The sequence below is a fragment of the Manis javanica genome, chromosome 6 (genome assembly GCF_040802235.1).
Source record: "Manis javanica isolate MJ-LG chromosome 6, MJ_LKY, whole genome shotgun sequence".
NCBI lineage: Eukaryota > Metazoa > Chordata > Mammalia > Pholidota > Manidae > Manis > Manis javanica.
The window spans coordinates 86,324,897-86,346,746 of NC_133161.1; the positions used below are offsets into that span (position 1 = coordinate 86,324,897).

The window sequence follows — 21,850 nt, forward strand, 5'->3', positions numbered from 1 at the left end:
TGGATTTATATCCAATAAAAGGTGGTGAAACTGGAAAAAAATTTTTAAGAAGCTTTTATTGAATTAAATAGAACTTTAAATGAAGTTTCATGAAAATCCTCTGTTAAAATTGTAGTATTTATTGAGTCCATCGTGAGGTTTTTGGTTTATCATTTTGGTATATATTAATGTTGAATCTGGACACTTAAAAATTTTTTTATATAAAATATTAGAAAGGAATTACATCCTCCTTTGTGGTACAAACAGAACAGATTTCTTTTTTCTAGGATTTAGACATGTGATTCAAAATGTTGCCATTGTGTGCAGCCTTCCTTCTGACTTGGCTTAGCTTTTTGGAGGAACTGGGCTCCTTCAATATAGGTGTTGCTGCATCTTTGGTGCATCATGGCCTCCAAGCTTTCATGAAAGAGAGATCGTTAAGGATCATGTGGAAAGTTTCAGAAACCAAGCCTAGAAGTGCATGCATTAATTACTTCTGCTGTGTACTTTTAGCCAGAATATTTTCAGATGACTTAATCTAACTGCAAGAGGCTACAGGGTTTTAGCAGTGTTCTAAGGAAGGAGAAAAGCACACAAATATTTGTTGACACTGGCAGTTTTGTCATGTGTTATATTTGTAATTGCTCTTTCTCGAACTTCTGTGAGTTCCTGCTTTTTGCAGCTGCTTGGTATTCTCCAAAATTTCACCCCTGTTTATTTGCTCTTTAGCTTTTTTCTTCTCCCTGGGTGTCCTACACACTTTGAGTCGTGACTACTCTTGTATTCTGATGATTCAAACCCATATCTCTAGCCCTGACTTCAGTGTATACATGCATCTGTTTGGTAGTCATAACCGTTTGGATGTTTACAGGCATCTCAAACTCAACACTTCTAACTTCTTTTCTCCTACTTTCCCATCTCCCAACCTCATATTTAATGTATTCCTCTTCCTATATTTCCATTTGCAGTCTGATATCTAGAGGCAATCTTAAATTCCTCTCTCTCACTGCCCACATCTAATCAATCACCAACTTTAGGTAGGTTTTATCACCTAAATGTTTCTTCAATCTGTCTCATCTTTTCTTTCTAATTTCTACTGTTCTATTTCAGATTCTTGTCATTTCTTGCCAACTCTAGCAATATCTTGCTTCCAGTCTCACCTTCTTCAAATGCATCTTCCGTTATCTATGGTTGTTCATGGAAATGCACATTGACCATGACATTCTCTTATTCAAACCCTTTCTTGCTGGCTCAGCCACCTGGCTAACTTAACCACATCCCTCTTCTGATCCTATCCTTTGCCTTCCAGAATTATATAATCTCTTTACTTTTTCATGTGTATAGTCTTTTTTTTTAAATTTATTTATTTTTATTTTTTTGAAGAACATTATGTTTACTAGGCTCTCCCCTACCCCAAGTTCCCCCCACAAAACAGTCACTGTCCATCAGCATAGCAAGACGCTATAGAATCACTACTTGTCTTCTCTGTGTTGCAAAGCCCTCCCCTTTCCCCCACCCCCAACATTATACATGCTAATCATAATACCCCCTTTCTTCTTCCCCGCCCTTATCCCTCCCTACCATCCCATTCTCCCCAGTCTCTTTCCCTTTGGTAACTGTTAGTCCATTCTTGGGTTCTGTGATTCTGCTGCTGTTTTGTTCTTTAGTTTTTCTTTTGTTCTTATACTCCACAGATGAGTGAAATCATTTGGTGTTTGTCTTTCTCCGCTTGGGTTATTTCACTGAGCATAATACCCTCTAGCTCCATCCATGTTGTTGCAAATGGTAGGATTTGTTTTCTTCTTATGGCTGGATAATATTCCATTGTGTATATGTACCACATATTCTTTATCCATTCATCTACTGATGGACACTTAGGTTGCTTCCATTTCTTGGCTATTGTAAATAGTGCTGCGATAGACATAGGGGTGCATCTGTCTTTTTCAAACTGGAGTGCTGCATCCTTTGGGTAAATTCCTAGAGGTGGAATTCCTGGGTCAAATCGTAAGTCTATTTTGAGCATTTTGAGGAACCTCCATATTGCTTTTCACAATGGTTGAACTAATTTACATTCCCACCAGCAGTGTAGGAGGGTTCCACTTTCTCCGCAACCTCGCCAACATTTGCTTTTGTTTGTCTTTTGGATGGTGGCTATCCTTACTGGTGTGATGTGATATATCATTGTAGTTTTAATTTGCATTTCTCCGATAACTAGTGATGTGGAGCATCTTTTCATGTATCTGTTGGCCATCTGAATTTCTTTGGAGAACTGTCTGTTCAGCTCCTCTGCCCATTTTTTAATTGGATTATTTGCTTTTTGTTTGTTGAGGTGCGTGAGCTCTTTATATATTTTGGATGTCAAGCCTTTATCGGATCTGTCATTTATGAATATATTCTCCCATACTGTAGGGTACCTTTTTCTTCTATTGGTGGTGTCCTTTGCTGTACAGAAGCTTTTCAGCTTGATATAGTCCCACTTGTTCATTTTTGCTTTTGTTTTCCTTGCCTGGGGAGATATATTCATGAAGAAGTCGCTAATGTTCACATCCAAGAGATTTTTGCCTATGTTTTTTTCTAAGAGTTTTATGGTTTCATGACTTACACTCAGGTCTTTGATCCATTTTGAATTTACTTTTGTGTATGGGGTTAGACAGTGATCCAGTTTCATTCTCTTACATGTAGCTATCCAGTTCTGCCAGCATCATCTGTTGAAGAGACTGCCATTTCCCCATTATATGTCTATGGCTCCTTTATTGAATATTAATTGACCATATATGTTTGGGTTAATGTCTGGAGTCTCTAATCTGTTCCACTGGTCTGTGGCTCTGTTCTTGTGCCTGTACCAAATTGTCTTGTTTACTATGGCTTTGTAGTAGAGCTTGAAGTTGGGGAGTGAGATCCCCGCCACTTTATTCTTCTTTCTCAGGATTGCTTTGGCTATTCGGGGTGTTTGGTGTTTCCATATGAATTTTTGAACTATTTGTTCCAGTTCGTTGAAGAATGTTGTTGGTAATTTGATAAGGATTGCATCAAATCTGTATAGTTTGCTTTGGGCAGGATGGCCATTTTGACTGTATGAATTCTTCCTAGCCAAGAGCATTGGATGAGTTTCCATTTGTTAGAGTCCTCTTTAACTTCTCTTAAGAGTGTCTTATAGTTTTCAGGGTATAGGTCTTTCACTTCTTTGGTTAGGTTTATTCCTAGGTATTTTATTCTTTTTGATGCTATTGTGAATGGAATTGTTTTCCTGATTTCTCTTTCTATTGGCTCATTGTTAGTGTATAGGAAAGCCACAGATTTCTGTGTTAATTTTGTATCCTGCAACTTTGCTGTATTCCGATATCAGTTCTACTAGTTTTGGAGTGGAGTCTTTAGGGTTCTTTATGTACAATATCATGTCATCAGCATATAGTGACAGTTTAACTTCTTGTTTACCAATCTGGATTCCTTGTATTTCTTTGTTTTGTTTGATTGCCATGGCTAGGACCTCCAGTACTATGTTAAATAACAGTGGGGAGAGTATGCATCCCTGTCTTGTTCCCGATCTCAGAGGAAAAGCTTTCAGCTTCTTGCTGTTCAGTATGATGTTGGCTGTGGGTTTATCATAGATGGCCTTTATTATGTTGAGGTACTTGCCCTCTATTCCCATTTTGCTGAGAGTTTTTATCATGAATGGATGTTGAACTTTGTCAAATGCTTTTTCAGCATCTATGGAGATGATCATGTGGTTTTTGTCTTTCTTTTTGTTGATGTGGTGGATGATGTTGATGGACTTCCAAATGTTTTACCATCCTTGCATCCCTGGGATGAATCCCACTTGGTCATGGTGTACGATCCTTTTGATGTATTTTTAAATTCGGTTTGCTAATATTTTGTTGAGTATTTTTGCATCTACGTTCATCAGGGATATTGGTCTGTAGTTTTCTTTTTTGGTGGGGTCTTTGCCTGGTTTTGGTATTAGGGTGATGTTAGCTTCATATAATGAGTTTGGGAGTATTCCCTCCTCTTCTATTTTTTCGAAAACTTTAAGGAGAATGGGTATTAGATCTTCTCTGTATGTCTGATAAAATTCTGAGGTAAATCCATCTGACCCAGGGATTTTTTTCTTGGGTAGTTTTTTGATTACCACTTCAATTTCTTTGCTGGTAATTGGTTTGTTTAGATTTTGTGTTTCTTCCTTGGTGAGTCTTGGAAGGTTGTATTTTTCAAGGAAGTTGTCCATTTCTTCTAGGTTTTCCAGCTTCTTAGCATATAGTTTTCATAGTAGTCTCTAATAATTCTTTGTATTTCTGTTGGGTCCGTTGTGATGTTTCCTTTCTCATTTCTGATTCTGTTGATGTGTGTTGATTCTCTTTTTCTCTTAATAAGTCTGGCTAGAGGCTTATCTATTTTGTTTATTTTCTCAAAGAACCAGCTCTTGGTTTCATTGATTTTTTTCCAGTTTTTTTCTTCTCAATTTTGTTTATTTCTTCTCTGATCTTTATTATATCCCTCCTTCTGCTGACTTTAGGCCTCATTTGTTCTTCTTTTTCCAATTTTGATAACTGTGACATTAGACTATTCATTTGGGTTCGTTCTTCCATCTTTAAATATGCCTGGATTGCTATATACTTTCCTCTTAAGACTGCTTTCACTGCGTCCCACAGAAGTTGGGGCTTTGTGTTGTTGTTGTCATTTATTTCCATATATTGCTGGGTCTCCATCCATGGACTATTTAGAAGCGTGTTATTAAGCCTGCATGTGTTTGTGAGCCTTTTTGCTTTCTTGGTACAATGTATTTCTAGTTTTATACCTTTGTGGTCTGAAAAGTTGGTTGGTAGAATTTCAATCTTTTTGAATTTACTGAGGCTCTTTTTCTGGCCTAGTATGTGGTCTATTCTGGAGAATGTTCCATGTGCACTTGAGAAGAATGTGTATCCTGTTGCTTTTGAGTGTAGAGTTCTATAGATGTCTATTAGGTCCATCTGTTCTAATGTGTTGTTCAGTGCCTCTGTGTCCTTATTTTCTGTCTGGTGGATCTGTCATTTGGAGTGAATGGTGTGTTGAAGTCTAAAATGAATGCATTGCATTCTATTTCCTCCTTTAGTTCTGTTAGTATTTGTTTCACATATGCTGATGTTCCTGTGTTGGGTGATATATTTGTAATGGTTATATCTTCTTGTTGGACTGAGCCCTTTATCATTATGTAATGTCCTTCTTTATCTCTTGTTACTTTCTTTGTTTTGAAGTCTATTTTTTCTGATACTAGTACTGCATCACCTGCTTTTTTCTCCCTATTGTTTGCATGAAATATCTTTTTCCATCCCTTGACTTTTTGTCTGTACATGTCTTTGGGTTTGAGGTGAGTCTCTTGTAAGCAGCATATAGATGTATCTTGTTTTTTTATCCATTCAGTGACTCTGTGTCTTTTGATTGGTGCATTCAGTCCATTTACATTTAGGGTGATTATCGATAGGTATGTACTTATTCCATTTCAGGCTTTAGATTCGTGGTTACCAAAGGTTCAAGGTCACTTTCCTTACTATCTAAGAGTCTAACATAATCACTTAGTATGCTGTTACAAACACAATCTAAAGGTTCTTTTCTATTTCTCCTTTTTTTCCCTCCTTCATTCTTTATATATTAGGTATCAGATTCTATACTTTTTCTCTATCCCTTGATTGGCTTTGGGGATAGTCAATTTAATTTTGCATTTGCCTCGCAATCAGCTACTCCACCCTCCCTACCATAATTTTCGTACCTCTGGTGACAGCTATCCACCCCTAGGAACACTTCCATCTATAGCAGTCCTTCCAAAATAGACTGAAGAGATGGTTTGTGGGAGGTAAACTCTCTCAGCTTTTGCTTGTCTGGAAATTGTTTAATCCCTCCTTCAAATTTAAATGATAATCTCGCGGGATAAAGTAATCTTGGTTCCAGGCCCTTCTGCTTCATGGCATTAAATACATCATGCCACTTCCCTCTGGCCTGTAGGGTTTCTGCTGAGAAGTCTGTTGTTAGTCTGATGGGCTTTCCTTTGTATGTGATCTTATTTCTGCCTCTGGCTGCTTTTAACAGTCTGTCCTTATCCTTGAGCTTTCCCATTTTAATTACTGTGTGTCTTGGTGTTGTCTTCCTTGTGTCCCTTGTGTTGGGGGATCTGTGGATCTCCATGGCCTCAGAGACTATCTCCTTCCCCAGATTGGGGAAGTTTTCAGCAACTACCTCCTCAAAGACACTTTCTATACTTTTTTCTCTCTCTTCTTCTGGTACCCCTATAATGCGAATATTGTTCCGCTTGGATTGGTCACACAGTTCTCTCAATATTCTTTCATTTTTAGAGATCCTTTTTTCTCTCTGTGCCTCAGCTTCTTTGTATTCCTCTTCTCTAGTTTCTGTTTCATTTATTGTCTCCTCCACGGTATCCAACCTGCTTTTAATACCCTCCATTGTGTTCTTTAACGATTGGATCTCTGACCTGAATTCATTCCTGAGTTCTTGGATGTCTTTCTGTACCTCCATTAGGATGTTGATTATTTTTATTTTGAACTCCCTTTCAGGAAGAGTCATGAGGTCCGTATAATTTAAATCTTTCTCAGGAGTTGTATTAACAATTTTACTCGGGACAAGGTTCCTTTGGCATTTCATGTTTGTATATGGCGCTCTCTAGTGTCCAGAAGCTCTATAATGGAGCTGCTGAGCCCCTGAAGCAATGTCGGGGGTCGCAGGGGTGCGGTACTGGTGCCTGGGGGCAGGAAAGAGCTGTTCCCCCCTCCTGTGCCTGTCTCCACTGCCTGAGCCAGTGGCCAGTGGGCTGGGCACACAGGTATAAGTTTTTGTCTCAGAGCAGCCAGATATGGATCCCTGCTTTCCACAAGTAGCTGGAATCCCAGTCTCCCCAGGAACTCTGCCTGTATTAACTTTCCAACCCAGTAGTCATGCAAGTCTCATGAAAGCACCGTGAAATGTAGGTTTGTGCTCCCAGAGCAGATCTCCAGAGCTAGGTATTCAGCAGTCCCAAGCCTTCCACTCCCTCCCTGCTCCGTTTGTCTTCCTCCCGTGGGTGAGCTTTGGTGGGGGAGGGGCTCGGGTCCTAGGAGCCACAGCTCTGGTAAGTTAGCCCGTTCGCTGAGATCTGCTCTTTTCTCCAGGTTTGTGCAGTCTGACACCATCCTCTTTCCTGTTGCTCTCTCAGGATTAGTTGCACCAATTAAATTTTCTAATTGTATCTAGTTTTAGGAGGAAGCCTCTGTCTCTCCTCTCACTCCGCCAACTTTTTCTAAACTTCCTGTGTATATTAGTACCTGTTAAATACTTCTTAGTCCTTGATCAGAGCCTTTGATCCTACTGATCCATGTGTTTACTGTCTTCCTAAATGGTTTCCCCAGCTTTTTTTAAATCTCTTTGTCTTTTAGTAATCCTTCAGTATTGAGCTGAAGGATTCTCTCCTCATCTCTGGCCTTCTGGTGACTCATAAATTCTTGCTTGATTATCAAGTCCTCTGGAGCAAGGATCATGTTTTACTCATCTCAGTATTCTTAGCATTTAGCACTGTAGCTTGCAAATAGCAAGTGCCTCCCTTTCTCTTCCAGAAAAAACTCTAAAAGGATCCCACCTTTAAGGATAAATTTCATTGTTCTGTTTGGACTATAAGTGTATACATGCTGTTGTAACCATAATCATTTCTTTTAGTGAAGAAGAGTAAACTAATATTTATCTTTAAATTGGTACTTTATATTTTTCCCTGTGACTATACTAGAATGAACAGTTGCTAGCTAAGAAAAACTATATATTTTCTCAAACACTGGGGTTTGTGGAAATGTCACGTAACTTGAGAGAAGAGTAAGTACACACAGTTATTGCAGACCATATGGCTGGCATTTGTTTTATTGGAAGGATCTACTCCTCTTAAATAGTTGATCTGTTTATTATCAGTGATTGGAGATGAAATAGGTGAAACCAAAATACAGAAAATTGTGCTAGTAACACCTATTTGCTTGATTTGTATACTTTTAAAAATTCTGCCTTATTCCATGAAATATTTGAGGTATGTGGTCCATTTTGTATATTCTAATAACTTTGGAACATTTCTGTTTAGGGTAGACTTTCTAAATATTTTGGTATGAATTGAAAATATATTTTTTGCTTATTGCTTTAAAAATCCTTTAACATTAGCAAAAATATTTTGAAATATTCTTTATACTTACAGATATTGCTTATTTCCATAATTTTCTTATCCTATTATGCTTTTACTCTACAGAATTCTAACGTTCAAGAGAGATACAGTGTTAGATTCTCTAGGTCCTACTATAATATAAACTAGTGCTCATTTTTTAGTATATTAAAACTTCTATCTTGTGGCTTTAAGAACCATTATTTTCTTGAGATTATTTTAGTCACAAGTACTAATGATTGGCTTTTTGAGAAAGACCATATTTTCACTAAAAGATAGTAAATTTTTTACTGTATTTTTTGAAGACTAGTATAAGATAATAAAGTTCCTTTACCTTGCTGAGTGGATGCTAGACTCACTAGCCAAATGACTGGACTGTAAAACTGTGTCGTAATTCTCCACTAATAGTTAAAATCACAATATTAGCAGTCTGCATCATTCTTATTTTTGAAATGTTCAGGAGGTGGGATCAGTAAAGAGAATCCTGAGTGGAAGCATCCACTGTCACACTGGGTTAATCTTCCTAAAGCATGGTTTTCTTGTTTTGTTATCTATCTTGAAACTCTTCACTGGCTCTTTCAGTGTTGGATAAGGTCAGTAGACTGGCACTTCCATGGTTCTTCTGCAGATTGCTCTTTACCTATTTTTCCAAACTAATTTAGAACATTTGTTCAAAAAATAATAGTTTTTTTTTGTGTGTGTACAGGGCAGTGCTAAAGAAGCTTTCAAAATATATTGTTAAATAAGACAGACATGATCTCTGTCCTTATAGACTTACCTAAATGTTCTAGCCTAACTGATTTGCATGATTTAAAAATAGCATTTGTGGTTCTGCCTTTTTACTTTTGCTTATGTAATTCTTTTTCCTGGAAAATCCTTCCCCCTCACAATATTCAAATTTCACCCACTTTAAATATTACCTTTGGTGATACCTCCAATATTACTATTCTTATTGCAGGTCATTTTAGTTTCTTTCCTCTGAATGGCTGTGGCATCTGATTCAAATAATTCATGTTCCTCCCACATGCAAAATACATTCTCTTCCTTCCAACGTTCCTAAAAATCTTATCCTACTTTGTATCACCTCAGAATCCAGAATCATCAAAGTCATATCCAGGTATAGAAGAGGCTCCTCAGGTGTGGTTGCTTATTAAGTACAACTTCTCAAGTACCATTCCTCTGAATCTGAAGACCTGTGAACTAGAAACAAGTTATCTATGTCTCCCACAATCCTCCCCCCCGCACACATACTACTTATACCCCAACATACTGTGATGGAACAGGTACAGGATAATTGCTATAGACTTTCCTGTTGAAAGGGGGAAAATGAGAGGCACAAAAGAGTCACTGGTCCATAGTGATTTTGAAATTTGGGTGGTAAAGCATTAGAAGTTCCTTGATTAGTTCTCAAGGCCTGGAAATGAATCTAGGGTTTCAGGCCTCCCCCTCTGTGTTCTTGGTTGCCTCCCTCTGAGTCATCCTTTTTCATGAAATGTAGTATATATTTGCAGCAGAATAGTTTTCTCTCTCTGCTTCCTGTCCAAATTTTGGGGGTTCAGTGGTCTCTTTTCCCTTGCAGTCCAAGTTAGAAGTGTGTTTGCTGATACAATTCTGTCAAGAATGTTGTGAGCCTCGTTTGAATCATGCTGGGGTTTATTCCATTAAATAAAAACCCACATCCAAGAATCTTTTCAAAATATGGGCTTCTGCAATGTGGTACATATGTACACTGGACTACTTACTATTTAGCCATAAAAAAGAAATCCTGCCGTTTGTGAAATGTGTATAAACCTAGAGGGTATTATGCTAAGTGAAATAAGTAGGCAGAGAAAGACAAATACCATATGATTGCACTTATATGTGGAATCTAAAAACAAAACAAAATTAACAAAACAGCAGTAGACTCATAGACACTGAGAAGTAACTGGTGGTTACCATGAGGGAGTGGTTGGAGTGGGAGCGTGGGGTGCGGGAGGGGGATAAAGAGGCACAAAATCTCAGTCATAATATAAGTTGGTCATGGGGATGGAAGTGCAGCATGGAGAATATAGTCAATGATTCTGTAACATCTTTCTATGTTGACAGATAGTATCTGCACTAGTTGAGGTGAGTTAATAATGTGTGTAACTGTTGAATCACTGTGTTAGATACTTGAAAGCAATATATGTCAACTCTATTTCAATAAAAAACTGGGCTTCTGCAGAAATACTGAGGTAAAATGTCCTCAAACTTTCTAGAAGGCCTGTTGTTTGATTGGGAGGACCTTTGAATCATACCCTTTATCTTTATAAAGGACTTCTTGTGTAACTGATAATACTGCGAGATACCACCTTGATTTTTCTGGAGTCTTAATGAAAGGTTTTAGTCACCCCCTGAGCTTCACTTTTAGGGCATGTTCTGCCAGCACCCAAGATTCAAACTTTGTTTGGAAGCCATTCTTAACTTGGTGTGGCATAACTGGATCCTCTGCCTCAAGATCTCTCATGAGGTTATAATTAAGGTGTCTGCCTGGGTTCTGGGCTCGACTAAGGGAGAATCTGCTTCCCAGCTCACTCACATGGTTGTTGGCAGGATTCATTCAGACCTTGTTGGTTGGAGGCCTCTTGCAGTTTCTTGCTAGTTAGCCTCTTTCATACGGCAACTGGTAACTTTGCTAGCTGGCTTCCATGAAGGATGTTAGCTATTTTGGAAATAGCATCCTATCACTTTTGCGTGGTTCTCTTTGTTAAAAACAAACCTTTAGATCCAGCCTGCACATGAGGGGAGACTAAACAAGGGCATGAGTACCGGGAGGCAGGGGTCATTGGAAGATACCTTAGAAGCAGTATGATCTTTGGTCACTATTTGCATGTGATGGTAAATCTGCATTTACTGGGTTTGAAAATTGGGAGGAAGTGTCAAGAAAACACCCATGAAATAATATTTATACATAGCACATTTAACAGCATATTCACAACCTTGTAACTACTGAGACTTGGAAATAATATTATAAGCTAAACTTCTCCACACAAACCAAGTTTATTTTATTTTTTTTAAGTAGTTATTTTTTATTGAAGAGTAGTTGACACACAGTATTACATTAGTTTCAGGTGTACAACACAGTGATTGAACATTTATGTACATGATAATTCTACGTACCAGCTATCACCATACCAAGTTGTTACAATATTTTGACTATATTCCTTATGCTATACATTACATGCCGGTTACTTATTTATTTTACAATTTGAAGTGTGTACTTTTTTTTTCTTTTTTTTGTGAGGGCATCTCTCCTATTTATTGATCAAATGGTTGTTAACAACAATAAAATTCTGTATAGGGGACTCAATGCTCAATGTATAATCATTAATCCACCCCAAGCCTAATTTTCGTCAGTCTCCAATCTTCTGAAGCATAAGGAACAAGTTCTTACATGGAGAACAAATTCTTACATAGTGAATAAGTTACATGGTGAACAGTACAAGGGCAGACATCACAGAAACTTTCGGTTTTGATCATGCATTATGAACTATAAACAGTCAGTTCAAATATGAATATTTGTTTGATTTTTATACTTGATTTATATGTGGATACCACATTTCTCTCTTTATTATTATTATTTTTAATAAAATGCTGAAGTGGTAGGTAGATGCAAGATAAAGGTAGAAAACATAGTTTAGTGTTGTAAGAGAGCAAATGTAGATGATCAGGTGTGTGCCTGTAGACTATGTGTTAATCCAAGCTAGACAAGGGCAATAAAACATCCACGGATGCAGCAGATTTCTCTCAGAACTGGGGGGCGGGGGGATTCTAAGCCTCACCTCTGTTGATCCCCAATTTCTCACCTGATGGCCCCCCTGCAACTGTGCCTGTCTTAGGTTGTTCCTCCCTTGAGGAATCTTACCCGTCTTTGGCTAACCAGTCATCTTCCGGGGCCATACAGGGAAATGTAAAGTTGGTAAGTGAGAGAGAAGCCTTATTGTTTGAAAAGGTTAGTTTTTTACTTCTTTGCATATTTATGCCCTGTGGCTTCTATGCCCAGCATTTGTCTTGAGGTATCTTTACCACTTGGAAGAATTGTGATACACGGTAAATTTGATATGAGGCACGAATTCTATTTAGGGGTTTTAATTAGGAAGGAAGAAGAAAAGCTATAGAAGTAGCAGGCAGAAGAAAACATGGGAAGATTGATTATTTCTTTGACATATCTTCTTATAGAGTAACTTCTGCATGTATAGGTTTTAAACTACTAATTAAATTGCGCACACACATTAACATAATAGGAATACAGTTACATAACCAAACCATACCTATAATTACCAGCCATCTCCAGTGAAACCAAGAAAACCAGTTAGGCACCTTAGGCATTTGTGAAAACATATCTATGATATGGTGGATATTGTCCAACTGAACTTGAACAGTCTGAGAGAAATCAGACAAATTAAAACAACCCATTCCTGGGGACTGTTCACATCCCATATGTTCTTTTAACAGTAAATAGTCTATAGTTGTAAGATTTTGGAGCACTACAATTTGCACTTCTCCTAATTCTTGGTTGAGTTCCAACAATGTAGATCCAGTCAAATTTGTTGTTTTACTGTATGCACAGGCGAGCTTAGATATCCCCTTCTTCATTCCCATGGCAAGTCCAGGAACTGCAGGGATGAGTGCATCTACACCTGTAGCAGCGCGTGGATCTTTGTTGGGGTTTTTTGATGATCATCTTCTGGCATGAGTCTTCCAGAGAGTGCTGATGTTGGAAGTTCTTTTTCATATCGTATCTTAGTTCATTTTAGGGGTGGTCAAATTAGGCTTTGATCCTCTGTATAAGCACAAACAAACACTTTGCCTACACTTTTATATGCTCATTATACTATTGTGTAGAACTCATTGGAGGTCACCACACAGGAACTGCTTTTTTGTTGTTGTTGTTATCATTAATCTACACTTACATGATGAATATTATGTTTACTAGGCTCTCCCCTATACCAGGTCCCCCCTATAAACCCCTTTGCAGTCACTGTCCATCAGCATAGCAAAGTGTTGCAGAGTCACTACTTGTCTTCTCTGTGTTGTACAGCCCTCCCCTTTCTCCCAACCCCCATGCATGCTAATCTTAATACCCCCTTTCTCCCCCCCCTTATCCCTCCCTACCTACCCATCCTCCCCAGTCCCTTTCCCTTTGGTACCTGTTGGTCCATTTTGAGTTCTGTGATTCTGCTGCTGTTTTGTTCCTTCAGTTATTCCTTTGTTCTTATACTCCACAGATGAGTGAAATCATTTGGTATTTCTCTTTCTCTGCTTGGCTTATTTCGCTGAGCATAATACCCTCCAGCTCCATCCATGTTGCTGCAAATGGTAGGATTTGCCCTTTTCTTATGGCTGAGTAGTATTCCATTGTGTATATGTACAACATCTTCTTTATCCTTTCATCTATCGATAGACATTTAGGTTGCTTCCAATTCTTGGCTATTGTAAATAGTGCTGCGATAAACATAGGGGTGCATCTGTCTTTCTCAAACTTGATTGCTGCATTCTTAGGGTAAATTCCTAGGAGTGGAATTCCTGGGTCAAATGGTAAGTCTGTTTTGAGCATTTTGATGTACCTCCATACTGCTTTCCACAATGGTTGAACTAATTTACATTCCCACCAGCAGTGTAGGAGGGTTCCCCTTTCTCCACAGCTTCGCCAACATTTGTTGTTGTTTGTCTTTTGGATGGCAGCCATCCTTACTGGTGTGAGGTGATACCTCATTGTAGTTTTAATTTGCATTTCTCTGATAATTAGCGATGTGGAGCATCTTTTCATGTGTCTGTTGGCCACCTGTATTTCTTTTTTAGAGAACTGTCTGTTCAGTTCCTCTGCCTATTTTTTAATTGGGTTATTTGTTTTTTGTTTGTTGAGGCGTGTGAGCTCTTTATATATTCTGGACGTCAAGCCTTTATCGGATCTGTCATTTTCAAATATATTCTCCCATACTGTAGGGTTCCTTTTTGTTCTATTGATGGTGTCTTTTGCTGTACAGAAGCTTTTCAGCTTAATATAGTCCCACTTCTTCATTTTTGCTGTTGTTTTCCGTGCCGGGGAGGTATGTTCAAGAAGAGGTCACTCATGTTTATGTCTAAGAGGTTTTTGCCTATGTTTTTTTCCTAGAGGTTAATGGTTTCATGACTTACATTCAGGTCTTTGATCCATTTTGAGTTAACTTTTGTATATGGGATTTGGCAGTGGTCCAGTTTCATTCTCCTACATGTAGCTATCCAGTTTTGCCAACACCATCTGTTGAAGAGACTGTCATTTTGCCATTTTATGTCCATGGCTCCTTTATCAAATATTAATTGACCATATATGTCTGGGTTAATGTCTGGATTCTCTAGTCTGTTCCATTGGTCTGTGGCTCTGTTCTTGTGCCAGTACCAAATTGTCTTGATTACTATGGCTTTATAGTAGAGCTTGAAGTTGGGGAGTGAGATCCCCCCTACTTTATTCTTCTTTGTCAGGACTGCATTGGCTATTCGGGGTGTTTGGTGTTTCCATATGAATTTTTGGATTATTTGTTCCAGTTCATTGAAGAATGTTGCTGGTAGTTTCATAGGTATTGCATCAAATCTGTATATTGCTTTGAGCAGGATGGCCATTTTGATGATATTAATTCTTCCTAGCCACGAGCATGGGATGAGTTTCCATCTTTTAGTGTCCCCTTTAATTTCTCTTAAGAGTGACTTGTAGTTTTCAGAGTATAAGTCTTTCACTTCTTTGGTTAGGTTTATTCCTAGGTATTTTTTTTTTTTGATGCAATTGTGAATGGAGTTGTTTTCCTGATTTCTCTTTCTGTTGGTTCATTGTTAGTGTATAGGAAAGCCACAGATTTCTGTGTGTTGATTTTGTATCCTGCAACTTTGCTGTATTCCAATATCAGTTCTAGTAGTTTGGGGGTGGAGTCTTGAGGGTTTTTTGTGTATAGTATCATGTCATCTGCAAATAGTGACAGTTTAACTTCTTCTTTACCAATATGGATGCCTTTTATTTCTTTGTGTTGTCTAATTGCCATGGCTAGGACCTCCAGTACTATGTTAAATAACAGTGGGGAGAGTAGGCATCCCTGTCTTGTTCCCAATCTCAGACGAAAAGCTTTCAGCTTCTCGCTGTTCAATATAATGTTGGCTGTGGGTTTATCATAGATGGCCTTTATTATGTTGAGGTACTTGCCCTCTATTCCCATTTTGCTGAGAGTTTTTATCATGAATGGATGTTGAACTTTGTCAAATGCTTTTTCAGCATCTATGGAGATGATCATGTGGTTTTTGTCTTTCTTTTTGTTGATGTGGTGGATGATGTTGATGGACTTCCAAATGTTTTACCATCCTTGCATCCCTGGGATGAATCCCACTTGGTCATGGTGTATGATCCTTTTGATGTATTTTTGAATTCAGTTTGCTAATATTTTGTTGAGTATTTTTGCATCTACGTTCATCAGGGATATTGGTCTGTAGTTTTCTTTTTTGGTGGGGTCTTTGCCTGGTTTTGGTATTAGGGTGATGTTGCCTTCATATAATGAGTTTGGGAGTATTCCCTCCTCTTCTATTTTTTGGAAATCTTTAAGGAGAATGGGTATTATTCCCTGTATGTCTGATAAAATTCTGAGGTGAATCCATCTGGCCCGGGGGTTTTGTCCTTTGGTAGTTTTTTGATTACCGCTTCAATTTCGTTGCTGATAATTGGTCTGTTTAGATTTTCTGCTTCTTTCTGGGTCAGTCTTGGAAGGTTGTATTTTTCTAGGAAGTTGTCCATTTCTCCTAGGTTTCCAAGCTTGTTAGCATATAAGTTTTCATAGTAGTCTTTAATAATTCTTTGTATTTCTGTGGGGTCCGTTGTGATTTTTCCTTTCTCGTTTCTGATACTGTTGATTTGTGTTGACTGTCTTTTCCTCTTAATAAGTCTGGCTAGAGGCTTATCTATTTTGTTTATTTTCTCAAAGAACCAGCTCTTGGTTTCATTGATTTTTGCTATTGTTTTATTCTTCTCAATTTTCTTTATTTCTTCTCTGATCTTTATTATGTCCCTCCTTCTGCTAACCTTAGGCCTCATTTGTTCTTCTTTTTCCAATTTCAATAATTATGACGTAAGACTATTCATTTGGGTTTGTTCTTCCATCTTTAAATGTGCCTGGATTGCTATATACTTTCCTCTTAAGACTGCTTTCACTGTGTCCCACTGAAGTTGGGGCTTTGTGTTGTTGTTGTCATTTGTTTCCATATATTGCTCGATCTCTGTTTTAATTTGGTCTTTGATCCATTGATTATTTAAGAGCATGTTGTTAAGCCTCCATGTGTTTGTGTGCCTTTTGCTTTCTTTGTACAATTTATTTCTAGTTTTATACCTTTGTGGTCTGAAAAGTTGGTTGGTAGAATTTCAGTCTTTTTGAATTTACTGTGGCCCTTTTTCTGGCCTAGTATGTGGTCTATTCTGGAGAATGTTCCATGTGCACTTGAGAAGAATGTATATCCTGTTGCTTTTGGATGTAGAGTTCTGTAGATGTCTATTAGGTCCATCTGTTCTAGTGTGTTGTTCAGTGCCTCTGTGTCCTTACTTATTTTCTGTCTGGTGGATCTGTCCTTTGGAGTGAGTGGTGTGTTGAAGTCTCCTAGAATGAATGCATTGCATTCTATTTCCTCCTTTAGTTCTGTTAGTATTTGTTTCAGGTATGTTGGTGCTCCTGTATTGGGTGCATATATATTTATAATGGTTATATCCTCTTGTTGGACTGAGCCCTTTATCATTATGTAATGTCCTTCTTTGTCTTTTGTTACTTTCTTTATTTTGAAGTCTGTTTTGTCTGATACCAGAATTGCAACACCTGCTTTCTTCTCTCTGTTGTTTGCATGAAATATCTTTTTCCATCCCTTGACTTTAAGTCTGTGCATGTCTTTGGGTTTGAGGTGAGTCTCTTGTAAGCAGCATATGGATGGATCTTGCTTTTTTATCCATTCTATTACTCTGTGTCTTTTGATTGGTTCATTCAGTCCATTTACATTTAGGGTTATTATTGAGAGGTATGAACTTATTGCCATTGCAAACTTTAAGTTTGTGGTTACCAAAGGTTCAGGGTTAGCTTCTTTACTATCTTACTGTCTAACTTAATTTGCTTGTTGAGCTACTGTAAATGCAGTCTGATGATTCTTTATTTCTCTCCCTTCTTATTCCTCCTCCTCCCTTCTTCATATGTTAGGTGTTCTGTTCTGTGCTCTTTTTAGGAGTGCTCCCATCTAGAGCAGTCCCTGTAGGATGCCCTGTAGAGATGGTTTTTGGGAGGCAAATTCCCTCAACTTTTGCTTGTCTGGGAATTGTTTAATCCCTCCTTCATATTTAAATGATATTCGTGCTGGATACAGTAGTCTTGGTTTGAGGCCCTTCTGTTTCATTGCATTAGGTACATCATGCCATTCTCTTCTGGCCTGTAGGGTTTCTGTTGAGAAGTCTGATGATAGCCTGATGGGTTTCCCTTTATAGGTAACCTTTTTTTTCTCTCTGGCTGCCTTTAATACTTTATCCTTGTCTTTGATCTTTGCCATTTTAATTATTATGTTTCTTGGTGTTGCCCTCCTTGGATCCCTTGTCATGGGATTTCTGTGTACCTCTGTGGTCTGAGAGACCATTTCTTCCCCTAGTTTGGGGAAGTTTTTGGCAATTATTTCTTCAAAGACACTTTCTATCCGTTTTTCTCTCTTCTTCTTCTGGTACCCCTATAATGTGGATATTGTTCCTTTTCGATTGGTCACTCAGCTCTCTTAGAATTCTTTCATTGCTGGAGATCCTTTTATCTCTCTGCATCAGCTTCTCTGCGTTCCTGTTCTCTATTTTCTAGTCCATTAATGGTCTCTTGCATCTCGTCCATTCTGTTTTGAAGTCCTTCCAGACTTGTTTTATTTCTGTATTCTCCTTCCTTAGTTCTTGCATATTTCTCTGCAAGTCCATCAGCATGGTTATGACTTTTGTTTTGAATTCTTTTTCAGGAAGACTGGTTAAATCTATCTTCCCAGGTTCTTTCTCAGGGGAAGATGTAGCAGATGCCGAAGCTGTCTGGGTTAAGTCTTGTCTGGATCATATTTTTTTGCCTTTTCATGTTGACAGGTGCTATTGACTGTCAGCTGGGAGGGCCAAACTTTTCACTTGCTACTGGCCTTTCTTTATTGGGACAACTGCGACCCCTAGTGGTTTGTGTTGGGTAATTGCATGTAGACTAGGTCTTTGTGTCTTGCCAGGCTGATATGGAGAAAACTCCCTTTCTGGGGGCGTGGCCTGCCTTAGGCTGCTTCTCTGCTTTCGCAGCGCTCAGAGGGGTAATGGACGGGGGGGTTGTTTGGCTGTTTACCTCAACAGGGGTCTCAGAGCTGTTGCCCAGGGGGTTGGTGCGCCTGGTTTTCCCTGTAATTTCCAGCCACTGGACTGTGACCTTTGTTGTTTCCGTCCAGCTGTTATGTCCCTGTCCCTTTAAGACTTTCAAAAAGCACTCGTTTTTGTTTGTCACAGGGCATCAGCTTTGGAACCCGCTCAGAGGTCTTGCTGCCCTATTTCCCTAGTTTCCAGCCCTCCATGCATGCTGTGTCTGCGCTCTGGTGCGGGTGGCTGGGGCTGGGTGTTTAGCAGTCCTGGGCTCCCTCTCCCTCCCACCAGGAGCTGGGGGGAGGTGTGCTCCGGTCCCGCCGGGCCGGGGCTTATATCTTACCCCTTTCACCGAGTGCTGGGCTCTTGCATGAGTGGATGTAGTCTGGCTGTTGTCCTGTGTCTTCTGGTCTCTCTTTTAGGATTAGTTGTATTTGTTGTATTTTCAAAAATATATATGTTTTTGGGAGGAGATTCCCACTGTCCTACTCACGCTGCCATGTTGGCTCCGCCTCCACAAACCAAGTTTTATTCCTATAAAATGTCCCCCTTATTCATATATAAAGATGAAATATGGTGGAATTAAAGACTTCTAGAAAGATTTTTGCAATCAAAGCACATCTGACTGTCGGATAAGTGAATCAAATGCTTTTTCTTGCTTTTTCCCAGATACTGATTCATGTTAGTATTTACAGGATGCATGGAATTAAACAAGTGAGTTCAATTACCCTAAATTAATTCTGACATGAAAGTAATTTCTTTACTTTTCAAAGTAGTTTTCCAGTTACAGTAGAAGAGGTAAGTAGTATTGCTTACATTTCAGTGCCATACATATGGGTAGTATGGCTCCAGAAATAATTCTACATATAAACACACATATTAAAAAATATACTACTATTTTTTGTAATGCAGGAAGAGGACAGGGAAGAATAGTTAGAATATCCCATACTTGTCTGCAAAATATATTTTCATTGAAAGATGGAGATCCTTGAAGCTTTTTTCTTTGTTTGTCATACTTCAGTGTATTCATCATTCCTGCTCCAAACTTCTTTATAGTATAGAAACCACTTTGATCTAACAGGTGTAGAGATAGTATACAGGCCTGATAAATAACTAATTAATTTTTTCCATAGACAATTTTTTCACTTGGTTCAAAACTTGGCTTTGTGTGGTCTGATTAAAGCAGTGATGTTTAGGTTGAAAATGCATAGTGAGTACATTTAAGTAATATTTCCATTTATGGAACTTAGAAGTATCATTATTTTTCTTCCATGCTTGCTAGAAACTGTAGTGGTTTGTTTTATAGTTATGCTATAAAACCTGGAGGTGGGGCAGAGGAAAAGAGTTTGTATAGATACCTAAAGCTAGTTATTTCAGAATTGCAACTAAATCTCTTGACTAAGTTTGTGATACTGAGAAAAATTGCCAACAACAATAACATTGTTTTAAAATAACACTGAGGATATTCAACTGTGTTTTAGGATACCATGTAACACAGTTCGTTTATATATAACCCTAATAAATAAAATTGTCTTTCTTTTTCTCTCCTTTGCAGGTGATATAACATTACAAAGCAAGATGGGTAACATTACAGTAGGTATGTGTTAAGCTCCTAGTTGGTAAATTTTGCATGTTTTTTAAATAGCTGTGTTTCTGTCTACATTTCCTTTGTCCTAGCACTTACTTTTTTAGAACTCTATCCCAAGGAAATGATCTGGCAAGGATATAAAGATACATACATGAGGATATTCATCTCTTTGTTTATGGTAGTAAAAGATAGTGTACATTTTAAGTTGTTCCAGGTAAAAGAACAATTAAATATATTATGGTAGACGTAAAGTGAAATATTCAGCCTTTAACAAAGTAATGATAACTCTATAGTTTTCAATATAGAAAGATATTCCTGACATTTTACTAAGTAAAAAAACAGTAGAAAATGTACTATTATTTCAATATAATATGTATATTTTTATAGTGAGTATTAAATCAGAAAAGGAAGGGAAAGAAGGACAGTGGGAGAGAAGGAGAGAGGGGAGCACGGCAGAAATTAAGTAAAACTTCTATAGAAATCAAAGCTCTTATAGTTCCTGTTAAGTCACTGATCTGTGGAAATCCATCCCATTTCTAGTGACAACCAGAGCTGGAGATGCCTTGCAATTTTTCAAACCCACTTGAGCTCCTTTATAAGCAAACAAACATTACTGATAAAAACATACAGCTGAGGAAGTTAAACAGATAAACAAAAAAGTTGTGACATATTCTTTAAGCAAGTCAGCAAAGTCCTAGTTATTTACTTGGCAATGTGCTATTTGTCGCTTTTATAAAGCAACTCCACTACCCCTAGAAAACAGTGAGCAGTCAGGGTCAGTGAAAAGTTAGAACTGCCTTGAGACAACAACCTTATTCATTTCTATAAGCAAGAATTTTATACCTATCTGTATATTACTGAGGCCTTGGGAAAAGAGCTGGTACCAATAAATTGGTAAAACTCTGTCCTAACTAGAATCAAATTTCATATTTTGATTTTGGGGGGGGTGGAGCTCATTTCCTTAAAACACAGTATTTTGGTCTAGTTGTCAGCAATCTGCCAGATAGTAAAAATTTTTTGCTTTGTGGGCCACTTAGTCTATCTGTACCATGCAACTCTTGTCGTTTTAACACAAAAGCAGCCATTGACAATGCACAACCAAATGGATGTGTCTGCGTAATAAACTTTATTAATAAAAACAAGAGGAGGGCTGTAGTTTGCCAACCCTGCTGTAGAGCCTAAAAAGCATCGTTGTGGTTCTGGAGAAATTTTGTTTTTTGGTGCATTAATCTCAAAGGTGACAAGTAGGTAATGTTTATCTGAAATTTCTTGATTGGTTTATATTTTTTATTACAACAAAAGATTTGCTGGAGAAAGTTGAAGGTAGCTCAACAAATCTTGACAACCTAGTTAAAGTCTCCTGAGTAACTTTGTCCAGGTATTCTGTGTCATTTATCTCTAGTGGCTTAGTTTCCCAGCATCAGTATTTCCTTTTAACACTTAAAGATTAAATAAATGGGGTCTGATAAAGGACATTATTCAGTATAGAGGTAGATTATAATAAACTGTCTTGGTGTCAGATTTTAAATGGTTTGTTCCCAAGAGGTTGTCTTTGGAGTAATTTAAAAGAAAAATGTTGGCTCCTCTGGGTATACAAATATTTTTTCTCTGTATTTTATAAAAAGTATAATGTAATTTTTGGCATTATTTGCACCATACTCCCTATTTTATTTTCACTCTTAAGTAATAAGGCTCCTGCTAAAAAGGCTTTTTAAGAGGCCACTCTAAAAAAAATACACTTTGGCCTTCTCAGAGCAGTCAGATGGAA

The 21,850-nt window shown here is 38.0% G+C and overlaps 1 protein-coding gene across 6 annotated transcripts in view; it reads left to right on the top strand.

Moving 5' to 3' along the window:
* The window catches only part of FAM185A (family with sequence similarity 185 member A), a 170,543-nt gene that overhangs the window by 14,178 nt on the left and 134,515 nt on the right, over window positions 1-21,850 (top strand). For all 6 annotated transcript variants that reach the window (XM_037012766.2, XM_073238972.1, XM_073238970.1 and 3 more), the window contains exon 5: window positions 20,050-20,091. In XM_037012766.2, coding sequence (XP_036868661.2) covers window positions 20,050-20,091 — 42 coding nt within the window. The remainder of the gene's footprint in view (window positions 1-20,049; window positions 20,092-21,850) is intronic.